Genomic DNA, 14,787 nt, shown 5'->3' with positions numbered 1-14,787 from the left:
AATGACCTGAGACCAGAGGAGCTGAGACTGAATGTAATCCAAGAACAGCTTGAAAACACATATTCATTCTCTCAGGATTACGGGCCAAACTTAGATCCGCAGGCAATGGGGAGAGAATGCTGGAGAACCCTGCTGATGGAGGTATCTCACAACGCCAAGTAGATCCACTCAATGTATTCACTTAACATGTGAGTGTAGAATCCAGTACACATCTTCCGAGATACTAACTTGAGAGAGTAAGATGGTTTTTAGTGGGTTGCTGTGCAGCAAAAGCATGTGTGTGTGGGGGGGGGGTCTCATTAAACTTTAGATTACTGCTTCAGTAGGTCTGGTATGGAATCCAAGAGTCTTCATTTCTTCCAAGGGATCTGTGCAATGGACAGTCGCTGGTGGCCTGTAAGTCTGCACTTATTTCAGGCTAAGTGCAAAGCATTTGTCAACCTTACCCTTCTCTCTGAACATCACTGTCTCATTCTTGTGCTGAAATCCCGGAGAGTTACAAATATTCCCTCTTGTGTGACAAGATTAGATAGATAGATAGATAGATAGATAGATAGATAGATAGATAGATAGATAGATAGATAGATAGATATAAAACTCCAAATCACCTCCCCCCCATCTTACACACCACTCCAAACACCTGCCACCTCACTAGGCTAAAAGTGTGAGGGTTTTTGACAAATGTCCACACAAAGACCCATGTGATAAAGGCACCGTCTTCAGTCTCTTCTCTGGCACCATTCAGAGATGGTGGGATATCTTGGAGTGCAGTATAGTTGGAGGAGGTTTTGGAGTCATGAGCTTGAAGCAGATATGGGGACCATTCAGTGCTCCTCTCTCTTTTTCTACCTGCTGCTTGCCCTGAGGTAGGTAAACTTTTCTCTGCCCCATAGTCCAATCATGATGCACAGTTTTGCTTCAGGCCTGAGAAGGAATGGAGCTGACTAACTATGGACAGAAACGTGTGAAATCCCGAGCCAGAACCAACCTTGCCTCTTTGTAAGTTGTTTACCTTAGAGATGTAATAACTTCATAGGAAATTATCTAACAGGTGGCGCAAAGTTTTGACAGAATTACAGACTGGGTTGGTGCTATTTAAATGTAGTAAGAATGTGGTTGGTGTTCCTCGGTGGCTGCACTACCACTGTTACTCAAGAATAAAATCTACAAGCCACCTGTTCCCCGCAAAAGTGCAGTATAGGGCACTGTTAGCACCTCAAGTAGTTTAACCAAGAAAGGAATGTTAAGTAGATTGAACAGTGAAACATAGAGGAAGTCAGTCCCTATTCCTAGACTGTGTTCTGAGATTTGGATGCCAGGTGAGTACAAGTGGGAGCTACGCAGATACACAGATGAGGTGTGGACAGAGTTCACAGAGGGAAGGTGTGGAGGAGAGAGTTTGGAGAGAGGTGCTGAATCTTGGCTAAGGAAGTGACTCAGTGGGTAAAAGCTCTGGCTGTACAGATATAAGAGTATGAGTTCAAGTCCTTCGTCCACACTAAAATGCAGGCCATCCTTCTGCCTAGACATTTAGGGCACTACGTATGGGATGGAGACAGGAGAATCATGGGGGTTGGCTGGCTGCCAGCATAGCTCCACTTCAGAGACTCTGCCTCAAGGGTAGAGAGTCATAGAGTGGGACACATGATGACATGTTTACATGAACACATAGATGTGTGCACTGGCATATACACACAGGTATACACCAACACACACCCAGCTCACAAACATGAGGAGGAGGAGGAGGAGGAGGAGGCAGCAGCAGCTGTGTGTAGTTGGGCTAGGTATGGCCATGTTTGAGATAGAGCTAGATATTGAGAATTTGTGTAATGACAGGAGTAGAGATGGGAGATACACATGTACATGTGTATGTGTATGTGTGTGTGCATGCATGTGTGCGTGTGTGTGCATGTGTGTGTGCACAAATGTGCTCTGTGTGTGTGTGTGTGTGTGTGTGTAATTCAGCACATCCAACTGCCCAATGTGTACCGATTTCCTTTCTCCCCACCCCATTTCTATCTGTCACTCAAAGTGGCCTACATTCTTTAATAGTCTCAATTATGAAGGAGAAGGGCTACTTTCCTTCATTTGGTATGCTGGTATGAAAGTATGTCATTACTCAATGCTAAGAAAAGATCTCTCGTTCAGAAACCTCAGATACCTATCAGGGCTGGGCTCTATTTGCCTGTCTTGACCCAGGTTGCACATGCCAGCCTGGCTCAGTCGGAGGGCATGTGTCATCTTTTCTCTTTCTTGACCCATCCATGCTATAACTAAGGAGACTTCCTCGGCAACAAGATGCTGTAGTTTTAAGACCATGTCCTCAGTTGCACCGGTGTCTGCTCGGCTGGGTCAAGTGCAGATGATCCAGCTCCGGCGTTCAGCAGAATCTTAGCAGTTGTACTATCTAGATCTGGTTCAGATGAAGGAAAGTGACGGGTGGGTGGACACATGCCTCTCATCCTCCTGGGGGTGGACCTTAACCCAACGGCCCCCGACAGGCAGGTCTCAGCGTTCTAGTTTCAGAGACCAAGGGACAGGCCAGCTCTTTGGAACACTCTGGTTCTCACTAATCAATGTTGTCAACAATCCCTCTACCTTGCAAACATTCTTATCAAGAATGGGAGCCCTTTGGGTGGTGACAGTTCCCACACACACACACATCCCCTGACAGGGTTGTGCTCTGTATTGCCTGTAACTTTTTTCTTTGATCATGCCCAAACTAATGACCTTTTATCAGAAACTGCTCAGATGCTATGTTTCTGACCTCGGTATGGGAACCATGAACCCATGTCTGATCACTGAACTAACAGTAATGCCTTTTGTAAACCTTCACAGTACTGAACGCTGATGGTTTAAAGGGTGCTGTACCAAGAGTATGAATACATACATACTATACTATTTTTTCATCTCATATACCCAATACAGGAAGACCCCTGTCAGTGCAGCAGGGCTAGCAGCCCAGAACTGGCATTGGCAACCTGAGGAATTCTTCCATCTAGGGGTGTTTACTCAGGTAAAGCCAGCTCTTTGACTAAACCACAGAAAAGAACTTTAGGGTGAGTCAGAAGAGAGCATATTTAGACAAAGAGGTGGACAGAAAGGGATAGTACAGGACAGAGATGAGTGCAAATCTCTCCTCTCTCTCTCTCTCTCTCTCTCTCTCTCTCTCTCTCTCTCTCTCTCTCTCTCTCTCTCTCTCTCTCCCTCCCTCCCTCCCTCCCTCCCTCTCTCTCTCTCTCTCGTTTTTGGAACACAGTGTTTCTCTGTGTAGCTCACAGGCTTCGCCTGTGCTATTATGTCTGGCTGACACCACACGGGTCAAATTCTCTCCTTTGGTGTCCTGGTGATCACTCTCCCTCACATGGCTCAAGACAGAGGACGGGGGTCAGTGGAAAGTGAAAGTCAGAGCTGAAGTGGCAGTGAAGCAGAGATGGCTCTGCCACATCCCATACAAATTCCCCTTTGGGGCAATCAACATTGTAACTGTAAACCACCTGCATGCCTGCTGGAGCATTAAACACAGGAGTGTCTGCAACAAACTGCCCGAAAGCTCAGCCTGCAGTAAGGCCAGCTCTCAGAGAAGGAAGGTGAACACTCGCTCCCTTGGCTCATGCCTGCAGCGTGCTTCTACTCAAGCACAAGTCCTGCTGGCCTCTCGGTCTACACAAGAGGAAATGAAATTTCTTGAGGCACTACACACTCTATTTAATTGGCAGCATAAAATAATCTGGCACAAGTTAAATCTGGCCAGGGCATGTGTGCGTTGAGAGCTTAGAGCTGGTGGAGAACACGGTCGACCCATGCAAAATGCAAATGGAGTCACCCTTGTTAGTCCTGGGCAAGCAAGGTGACTTTTGGTTTCTATTTTTTATTTCTGTAAACAGAGCACTATCTGTCTTAGTCAGGGTTTCTGTTGCTGTGATGAAACACCATGACCATAAATAACTTGGGGGGAGAAAGGGGTTTATTTCAGCTTACAACTCTCAGGTCATACTCCATTGCTGAAGGAAGTTCTGCAGGGGCATGGAGGCATGAGCTGATGGAGAAGCCAGGGAGAGGTGCTGCTTACTGGCTCGTACCTCATGGCTTGCTCAGCCTGCTTTCCTACAGCACGTAGGACCACCAGCCCAGGTGTGGAACCACCCACCATAGGTTGAGACTTCCCACATCAGTCACTAATTTTTAAAATGTCCTACTGACTTGTCCACAGGCCAATCTGGGTGGGGACATTTTCTCAACTGCTGTTTCTCAACTGAGGTCCCCTCTTCCAAAATGACTCAAGCCTGTGGCAAGTTGAGACTCTGTTCTCAGCCAGGGGGATTTCTGTGGGCTCTTTGTTCATCTCTAGCTTCCCCCTTCAAAGTGGAAGTTTTTTAAGAAAAAGCTCCATACCTGTTGCCTCCATAACACTCCAGCAGATGCCTAAACTGGCTTCAAAATGAGCATGGTTCCTTATTGGCTAAAATGAATTCTTCTCTACCTACAGTCACATGTTCAGTGGTAACACGGTGGGATTTCAATGGAGATTTATTGAGCTCCAATGCTGTCATCGTACGGTGTGTACCTTTATTGAATACCTGGTCTAGCAGTTTTAAGAACTCAGTATGAGATCTAGGTAGGTCCACCCCAGCCTTTTGTCCTCCCCTCACCCTCTCCCATTCTCAATCTTCTCTCTCCCCCATCATCATGTGGCTAGAAAAATCTACACCATCACTCCCTAGAGTCACTGAGAACAATAAACACCCATCATGGGGCATTACAAACAAACCCCTCCTCGCTATCAAATCCTCCCAGGAGAGAAATGTAAGACAGCAGTAATTAAGTATTATGTGCTAACAGAGCTCATTATGGACTATGACAGTCTGAAGACCAAGTTACTCTCCCAGGGTTTGGGCCTGGAAAAGTTCCAGAGATGAAGTTTAAGCTAGGATGACTGATAGAGGACTTGACTTCTGACAGACAAGAATGCCCACATTCACAGAAGAACGGAAAGGGAATTCCGTGTTCCAGGCAGAGCCTGAGCCGGACAGCTTAAAGGTTACTGTACTCAGCACCGTGAATAAAGCAGAGCAGACAGGAGTGCTTGGATGGTGGAGACAAGTGGGGCCCAAGAGAAGACATGAGGGGGCAGGATGGAATGTTTCCCTCAAACTCACAAGTCCCCACTCAGCTCTGAATATCTCTCAGGACCCAATAAGCGCATGCTTAGGGCATCAAAAGTAAGCTCATAATTAAGGCTATCTGAAGAGAGATGAGAATGCTCTCCATACACCTTTGTCCTTTGTGTAACTTCAGAAATGGTTTTGTTTCCAGTCTCAGTATTGTGAAAATATGGAATTGCATGAAAACACACTGTGTACCCCCTTCAGTGCTTAAGATCTCTAAAAAATCTTTACTTGTTGTTATGGTTCAAGCATGGAATGTCCCCACCATGGGCTTGGATGCTTGAATACTTGGTCCCTAGTAGGGGCTGCTGTCTGGGGAGGCTTCAGAAACATGAGGAGCTAGAGCTTGCTTGGGGGAGTAGAGTACTAGGGATGGGATGGAAGACTTAGGACCTGTTGTTCTCTGTGTGTGCCTCTCTGTCTGTTTGTGTGTCTCTCTCTCCATCTCTGTCTGTCTCTCTGGTCTCTGTTTTTCTTTGGGTCTCTTCATGTCTCACTGTCTCTGTCTCTCTTTCCGTCTTCTCGTCTGCAAAGCTGTGAGAAGTCCTAGCTGCATAGATTGCTATGCCTTCCCCACTGTGATGACAACACCCTCAAACAGTGAACCGGGCGGAGCCAGAATAAATCCTTCCTCCCTCCAGTTGCATTAGCCAGGTATTATATTAGAGTGATGAGAAGTCAGTAATATACCAGATTTTGGACTATTGCAGAAATTGTACACCAGTGTGCTAGGCAGAGTGGAGTTAAAGCAGCTTGCAAAAATACTTTCTGCACAGCCCATAACTCTGTCTTTTAACCCCCTTGAGAGAGCTAGCAGTGTATGGCATAAATTGTTTGTCAGAGGACCTCCAGCTTGTGGCATGTAAGATCTGTGACAAATGAAAGGAAGAGACTCTTCCTGTAGCTCCGGAATTAGGAACCATAGTCCTTGTGAAATGATAGTCCTCTCTTCCTCCCTCTCTCCCCTCACTGTGTGTGTGTGTGTGTGTGTGTGTGTGTGTGTTCCTCGGAATTAAACTTAGGGCCCCATGCCCTCTACTGTTGAAATAAACCATTTTCCCAGACACCTACAAAGGGACAACAAACTGATCCTGTGACTTCTCACTCTCCCTCTTACCCCCTGCTTCCAGCTCATTTCATGTTAAGGTATTTTATGAGATACAGTATTTGTCTTAGTTAGGGTTTCTATTACTGCAATGAAACACCATGATCAAAAAGCCAGTTGGGGAGGAAAGGGTTTTTTTGGTTTTTTTTTTTTTTTTTTTTTTTTTTTTTTGGCTTACACTGCCAGATCATTGGAAGAAGTCAGGACAGAAACTCAAGTAGGGCTGGAACCTGGAGGCAGGAGCCATGGAAGGAAATTGATTACTGGCTTGCTCAGTCTGCTTTCTTAGAAATGCCAGGACCACCTGCCCAGGGATGGCACCACCCACAATGGGCTGGGCCCTCTCCCATTGATCACTAATTGAGAAAATGCCTTAGAGCTGGATCTCATGGAGGCCTCTTCTTCACCGAGGCTCCTTTCTCTCTGACGACTCTAGCTTGTATCAAATTGACACATTGCATGTGCTCCTCCCCCACCACCAGGAAAGAAGAGGGTATCTCCCCTGGCACCCAAACCACGGGTGCTCTGAGTTACAAATCACTCATCTGGATTAGCAGGCGTGTCTACAAGAAGGAAGAAGTGAAAGCTCACACCTGGGCTGGTTGTCACTTTCGCCCCACTCCCCAAGTCGCACAGCAGTGGTGCAGCCTCAGAGGCATCCTGGGAGGGTTTCATGTAGATATTGACAGCTGGGGTTCCCCAAAATGAAGGCTCCAAACAGCAGAGATGATGGCATCAAGGCAGAGGGAAAGACGCTGGCTTACTGTCTCCTCAACAGGTGGCCACACCCCACTGGCTCTCCCACGGTCTCTCCCTGTCCTCAGTTACAGGAACAACTGTCCTAGAGCAAGGAGGGGGAAGTACAAAAGCAGATGGTGTCCTAGCTGACACCCAGCTCCTGGATTGTAATTCCCTGAGGACACATTCCTTATCACAGCTCATTCCTGGCCCAGAGTAGATCTCTAATACTTCATTGGAAAGGAACGAGAGCCCCTTACCCACCCCAGATTTCCAGCTTTAGAAGGGCTATCTGTGGGACAGAGGAGGGTGTTCTGTGGCACAGAGCTTGGCTTGAGTAAGATGGCACTACCCAGGACATACATAGTGTGTGTCCCTGGCAATGCTGGTTTCCAGGCGGGGCTTTGGCTTCTGTGGTGTGCAGGCCCGCCCCTAGCCTTGCTGCCTAGCTCAGTGGGTGAAGAGGTTTAAATTCTGGCAGCTCTTGGCCCTGCTGCGTGTTGGCTAACATCCTTCAGCAGCAGCATGAAGCTAGGAGCCTTCCTTCTGTTGGTGTCCCTCATCACCCTCAGCCTAGAGGTACAGGAGCTGCAGGCTGCAGTGAGACCTCTGCAGCTTTTAGGTATGTCCGGGCAAACACGGTTGCACTATTCTTCCTCAAGTGAGGGGTGAGAAGACATCCAGAACCAGTGTGTGCAGGAAGGAGGGAGAAACTGGAGGAAAGAAAGAGTTCTCTTTAGGATCCTCCTCGATGGTCACCTCTGAGTTCCCCAGAACAGAATCCCTCTTCTGCTTTCCCTCTCTCCATTCCCTGCGTCACCTAACTGGACTCCCCTCCTGCTTGCTCCTCAACCAAGCTCCCTCTCCCAGGCGTCTCCTTCTTTACCAGCGTCTACCTTGACCTGTCTACAGAAAATATTCTTGTAATTATGCTAGACACAGGTCAATCTCAATCTTCTTTACCAATATCGTTCTCAGAAAGGGTTTTGTGGCCGTGGGTTTTCATTGTTGTTTGTTTGTCTGAGACAGTCCTCATACTGCAGCCCAAGCTGGCCAGGAACTGACTGTGTAGCCCAGGCTGCCCTCAACAACATGGCAATCTTCCTGCTTCATCTTGCTATGCTGGGATTACAAACACAATCCACCCCATTTGATTTGGCCTCAAAGGACTACTCTTAATCCTCTGCCCATCCTTCCCTTCCGTGACCACAGCCTCATCAGACTCCTGGCACACTCGCCTCTGTAGTAAAGTCTCGCCTTTGCAGACTGATGCTGTCTGCCCACCCCTACCCCACAACCCCTATCCTACAGCCAGCCAGCCCTGGGTTATCTTGGACTGAATGCTTGCCCCTAAATGTCTTTAGATAGAGTTTGGCCTCTCGTCTTCACTCCATCAACTACCTGTTTTTGAAACAGTTTGCATCTCTTCCGTCCTTTGCCCTCTGTTGCCTCACTGTGTCCATCCCTGATTACTCCATAGCCCTGCCATTGCAAAAGCTTCCCAGAAGCCCTCTCCACCCCCTCTTCCTTCTTGGATGTGCTTACTAGTTGAGTCCTGGTTCTGTCTATGCCTTTGCAGCAGATAATCCTCCCAAATGACCGTCTCTCAGTTTATTAAGTGAAGTCCCTAATCCACAGGTCCTGATGGCCTGCTTGCCCTCTGCAACATTTACTTCTCCTGTTTCCAAACTCGCCCAAACCTCTGCTTGCCAATCCTCCTGACTCCTCCTATTCCAGGGAACTGGGAGTGGCAGATAATATGTCTAAGGGACAGGACTTGAAGAGTCAGTCTCTGGTCCTGGGAGTGCCTCTGTAGGTCCTGTGTCCTAGGTCACACACGGATCTCCCCAAAGTTCCACCCTACTACATTTCCCCTTGTGACTTTTTGCATCTTTCCACACAGCACCCCGCCTGCTTTCCCCCACTAGACAATATCCCTGTACTCCAAGGCTTACTTTTTCTGACGAACAACAAATAATGTTTTATCTCCTCTGAGCCCTTTGAGTCTTCTAGATCTACCTTGAAGGACACTTGTGAAACACTGTTCTGTCTCCAGTACCTTAGACATAAGTCTTACTTGCATTTGAAGGCTCTAAGAGGCCCTTTTTACATCCATGTCCTTCCTAAATGCTTCATATACAGCAAAATACCATAAGTATTTAATGATTGCTCCAACTACTGTGAATAGGGACAAGAGGTCTTCAGCTTTCTTTTTTTTTTTTGATTTTTAATATTTTTATTACATATTTTCCTCAATTACATTTCCAATGCTATCCCAAAAGTCCCCCATAGCGCCCCCCACTTCCCTACCCACCCATTCCCATTCTTTTGGCCCTGGCATTCCCCTATATTGGGGCATGTAAAGTTTGCAAGTCCAATGGGCCTCTCTTTCCATTGATGGCCGACTAGGCCATCTTTCGATACATATGCAGCTAGAGACAAGAGCTCCGGGGTTCTGGTTAGTACATCATGTTGTTCCAACAATAGGGTTGCAGATCCCTTTAGCTCCTTGGGTACTTTCTCTAGCTTCTCCATTGTGAGCCCTGTGATACATCCAATAGCTGACTGTAAAAGTTTTTTTTTTTTTTTTTTTTTTTCTCGAGACAGGGTTTCTCTGTATAGCTCTGGCTGTCCTGGAACTCACTTTGTAGACCAGGCTGGCCTCGAACTCAGAAATCCGCCTGCCTCTGCCTCCCGAGTGCTGGGATTAAAGGCGTGCGCCACCACGCCCGGCTCGGTCTTCAGCTTTCTCACCGCAAAGCAACAACAGCACCAGAAACACTTAGGGCTATAAAACAGAGCTAGGGAGACTAACCGCACAGAGGGACTGTAAGGTAACCAGCAAGTCTGGGTATGCCCTTCTCTGCTCCATGTACTGTCACGGGGGGGGGGGGGGATGATTTCATTTAAGCAACCTTCCTCCTTTCTTTCCCCAGATGCAATCCCTCTACCCAGGTCTCTAAAGCAGGCTTTCTTTAATGAGATTATTTGTGCGCCTTGTTTTAACAGAAATAGACAGTAACACTTTACAAATGGTATTACGACTTCGGTTAAAAGGAACTGGTGAAATGTACTCCTTAATGGAGGACTGTCATCCTCAGCACTCGAATCTAAAGCACGGAGGTTTTCACTAGTCTATTTGTCTGTCCTTGAGAGGATAAACTCATCAAGTAATCCATCTTGGCCTTGAGCTGATGATCTGCCTGCCTTAGCCTAGGAGTCCGGGATGAAAGGTTTATTCCACCATGCCTGATTTCAACTGATCTTTTCTGACATAGGCACCTGTGCTGAGCTCTGCAGTGGTGACTGGGACTGTGGGCCAGAGGAACAATGTGTCAGTATTGGATGCAGTCACATCTGTACTACAAACTAAAAACAGGTAAAAATAACAAAAACAAAAAAACAATCTGTTCATTACTGTTCCTCCAAATCTTCCCCAGACCAGGCAGGCTGTACATTTGACTTCCATGGGACTTTCTAGAAGTTTGGTAAAATGAAACCTATGTGTTTCCCTATACCTTCTCCTTTTTTCTTCATGAAGAAGCACCTACCAGAGGATGGTGCTTTCCAAACCTTTAGAATAATTTTCCAAACCAGTCTACCCAGGAGAAAAATCAAACTATATTTGAGCAAGAAGATAAAAATCACCCCAAATGATGTCTGTTTATGACTGTGGCATATATTTAACTATGTACAAATATATAATATATATTAAAATGAAAATCTTGTGCCTATTTGATTTCTTAACTATTTCATTTGAAAAGACTTAGTGGACAATTTTGATCTCAGTACTTATCTTCAGCTCCATCTTTGCTTTATCTGTAGCATATACAATGTATGCTCTTCTACCAGCAATCACTAGAAATGCAAGCTTAAAATATTTATTTTATAATTAACATGACTGTATTTTGAATATTGAAATGTGCACACCCTTACTAATTCCTTTGGGATATATCCCAGCATGTATAATCAAAGAGTACTCTCATGTTGGCCCATATTAACCTAAGCAGATACTTTTTTCTGTAAAAATATTTGATGGGATTCATATTATTGCATGTTTCCCTATTTGATTTTCAGTACCCACTAATTTTTTAAAAAGAATAAAAAGCTACCATGATTAAGTTGTATTACTATGATTAAAATTGTATTAGCAGATTTAGTTTATACTCTAAACACCAAGCTGTCTGAGCCAACGAGATTGATCAGTGGGTAAAAGTTCCTGCTGCCAAGACTGGTGATCTGAGTTTGATCCTTAGGACCCATGTGGTAGAACTGGCTCTCAAAAGCTGTCCTCTCTCCTCTACATGTGTGCTATGGAAGGCACATGACTGCACATACACACACATATCGAAACATACACACCTGAAACCACATTTTAAATTAAAAACAAAACCCAAAGTGTCAGGAGCCATCACAGGACAAGCTAATAGCTAGCAGGTGATCTTCCTGGAATGGTCTGCCTCGGATTATAATATCCCATGACAGATTTGCTCCGATAGGATTTGATTGGCCCAGGAGAAAATCATTTTAGGAAATATTCCTGCTATTATGTTTTTCCTGCTATTATTAAATATATATAACAATCCCTGGGTATTAGCCCATCCTTTTGAGCAGATCTCTGCAGATCTACAAAGATGTACTGCCTTGTAGCGATGCTATATAGACAAATAGATGACTTAATTCTTTATGATGAACCTATAAGAATTACTAAAATTATTTACTAAACTCTTTTATAGTGGGACTGCTATGAGATACTTTTCTGATAGTTAAAACTGCAATGAGAACTTTGTCAGTCTCCACTGTGTCACCAATGAATTGCTTCTAGATGGTAACCAGACTTTCTACTACTCAAAGCACATTCCAAAAGGTTGTAAAACCATTAACCAAAGGTCATAAAAAGGGAACTAATGGTTTATTATGGATGCTAGGACAGAAGATAAAATATTGACTGGAAGCCGGGCGTGGTGGCGCACGCCTTTAGTCCCAGCACTCGGGAGGCAGAGGCAGGCGGATTTCTGAGTTCGAGGCCAGCCTGGTCTACAAAGTGAGTGCCAGGACAGCCAGGGCTACACAGAGAAACCCTGTCTCAAAAAACCAAAAAAAAAAAAAACAAACAAAATATTGACTGGATTTATCTATACGAAACTTCACTAATAACTCAGTTATGGTTTTTAACTCTCAAAGAACTTGTGGAACTTTAACGGGTGATGAGTCTTTAGTGGGATAATTACTCCTAATGGATATGCATGTAAACACTCTCTGTTGTAAACTTCAATTTATGATTTGAATTTGTGTAAACTTATGATGAACTTTTTACCATGTGATCATATATTCTGAAAGATGTATTAGTGCTAAGGACAAAAAAGAAAACAAAGAACTGAGCTGGGGAAAACTTTTTAGACAGAACACTTTTTTTTTTTTTTTTTTTTTTACAAAATAGTCTATTTATAGAGCTTTTTTGTGAATCCACATTTTTTTCTTCTCTCTTTTTTTTTTTTTTTTTGACAGAACACTTTTTAGACAGATCTGAACAGAACTTTTTAGAATAGAACTGAAGGTAATTCTTTTAGTCAGGACACAAGAGAACTTTTTAGACAGAACTGAACTCAAGAAGAACTTAGAAGCATTGGGAGAAAAGGCATTGAGAGTAAGAGCATTACTGTGGCATCACAGCAGGAGGAGAGAGCTCCAATCTTTATTGCATAGAGAAAGTATGCAATAAAGTAAGTATAGACATGTGTGTGTAAGTATGTAATTGTGAGAATGTATGCAAGTTGAACACAACTGGTTTTAATGGAAGTGTATAAATGCACATATGTGATTCTGCATATGAATTTATGAAATGAGGAGAATGCAAAGTGGAATAACTTAAAAACTATAGGTAACATAAAAATCTAAGAGAGCAATGTGCAGAATGCAGAGGGAAAGTGGGGAAGAAGCTGCAGAGAGCAGAAGGAGCAGGCAGGCTTCTCCTTACCATGGAACAGAACAGGTCTTTTCTGAATAACAAGGCAGGCTTAGTCTTATTAAAGGAACAAAACTTTCTTCTTACAAACTTGGGTTTAACTCATTTAGCATTAAAAGGCTAGAAGCATTTTCTTTCTCTATGCAATAAAGATTGGAGCTCTTTTTCCATGTAGAATGAGTGAGTTCTTTCTGAAACCTGTGCTTGGTCTTTTGCTCCAAATGCATATGTAAGTATAGACATGTGTGTGTAAGTATGTAATTGTGAGAATGTATGCAAGCTGGACACAACTGGTTTTAATGGAAGTGTATAAATGCACATATGTGATTCTGCATGTGAGTTTATGCATATTTGCTTATATAAAAGTTTTTTCTTCTGCAAGCGTTATTCTCTTCTGGTTCAATAGAAGTTTATTGTTCAGTAGCCTGACAAGCAAGAGGCATCTGGACAAAAGGGAAAAGGCTCTAGCAATTAATCCTTTACTTAATCTCCTGCTGTTTTAGGATGAGGTGCTAAGTGCCAGAGACTGCAGTTTCTGGCCTCAGGAACACAGAAGGCAGGTCAGCTACAATAGCACAGTAACTTGGACTTAGATAAGTGAACTTTTAATTATTATACTACAACCCTAAATATCTCACAAGACAAAAGTCGTATCCTCCGCCAGTGATCTTCACCCTCTGCTGCCTCAAGGAGAACCAACAAGAAAGAAGACCCCACCGGGGCTGGCCCCCAGCACCAAAGTGTTCATGTTCAGAATATTTATCTATCCAGCCCACCTGTAGTGCTTTCTGGCTTTCTGATGGTGCTATGGATTTCCAGCATCAAGATCTAATGTTTCTCATTGCATTCTGGGCAGTAGCCAGGTACCCAAAACAGCAGATCTCATATATAATTTTTATATCTATTTCTCCAACAAAAAAGGACATCTTCCCTGATTACTGTTCATTTCTTCCTATAGCTTCTACCTGGAAAAAAATGTGCCTGTTTGGAGCTCTGTGACCAAGAACAGTTGAAAATGAAGGCCATGTATGGAGATTACAAGCAGCACAGTGGGGAGGGACAAGGAGTTGTTTCTTTTAATAAATCATTAATGTAAAAGTCTCAACACTACTTGAGTTATTTGCTTGGAGGTTGTTATGGTTTGAATCTGACACATCTCCCTGGTCCACAGTTAATTGTACTGTTTGGGAAGAAGGGGCCTTGCTGGAGGAGATAGGTCAACCGGGTATTTTGTCCTGGGCTTGACATGTTTCTCGTTGTTTCCTGGTTGCTTTAGGTGAGAAGCGTCAACCAAATACCCCTGCTGTCACGATCATTCTCCTTTACTACAGAGCAAAGCAGCTGATTCAGTCAAGCATAGCCTTAAACCCCCTAAAATAGTGCACCAAAAAATTAGTAATAATAATAATAATAATAAGTCCTCCTTCCTTTAAACTGTTCCTCTCAGTTATCTAATCCTAATTGTGAAAAAGCTACTGATGCCAATACGTTAAGTTTTTGTCTTAGTCAGGGTTTCTATTCCTGCACAAGCATCATGACCAAGAAGCAAGTTGGGGAGGAAAGGGTTTATTCAGGTTACACTTTCCACATTGCTGTTCATCACCAAAGGATGTCAGGACTGGAACTCAAGCAGGTCAGGAAGCAGGAGCTGATGCAGCGGCCATGGAGGGATGTTACTTACTGGCTTGCTTCCCGTGGCTTGCTCGGCCTGCTCTCTTATAGAACCCAAGACTACCAGCCCAGGGATGGCACCACCCACAAGGGGCCCTTCCCCCTTGATCACTAATTGAGAAAATGCCCCACAGCTGGAT

General features: G+C 44.4%; 1 protein-coding gene across 2 annotated transcripts; it reads left to right on the top strand.

Annotated features, from left to right (window-relative positions):
- The first annotated feature begins 7,465 nt into the window (after positions 1-7,465).
- Positions 7,466-14,108, top strand: LOC110305995 (protein Wfdc21). 2 transcript variants are annotated; one of them, XM_021178185.2, is made up of 3 exons: positions 7,466-7,633; positions 10,290-10,390; positions 13,935-14,108. In XM_021178185.2, the coding sequence occupies exons 1-2, from the start codon at positions 7,537-7,539 to the stop codon at positions 10,382-10,384; spliced, it is 192 nt and encodes a 63-aa protein (XP_021033844.1). In that variant the 5' UTR covers positions 7,466-7,536; the 3' UTR covers positions 10,385-10,390; positions 13,935-14,108. The 2 variants fall into 2 exon arrangements, with proteins under 2 accessions (XP_021033844.1, XP_085685376.1); XM_085829250.1 differs by lacking the exon at positions 13,935-14,108 and adding an exon at positions 13,641-13,833.
- Positions 14,109-14,787: the final 679 nt, after the last annotated feature.

This window comes from Mus caroli, unplaced genomic scaffold (assembly GCF_978045245.1).
Source record: "Mus caroli unplaced genomic scaffold, Mus_caroli_1 scaffold_13, whole genome shotgun sequence".
NCBI classification, from domain to species: Eukaryota; Metazoa; Chordata; class Mammalia; order Rodentia; family Muridae; genus Mus; species Mus caroli.
This window is presented reverse-complemented; position numbering and strand designations above follow the sequence as displayed.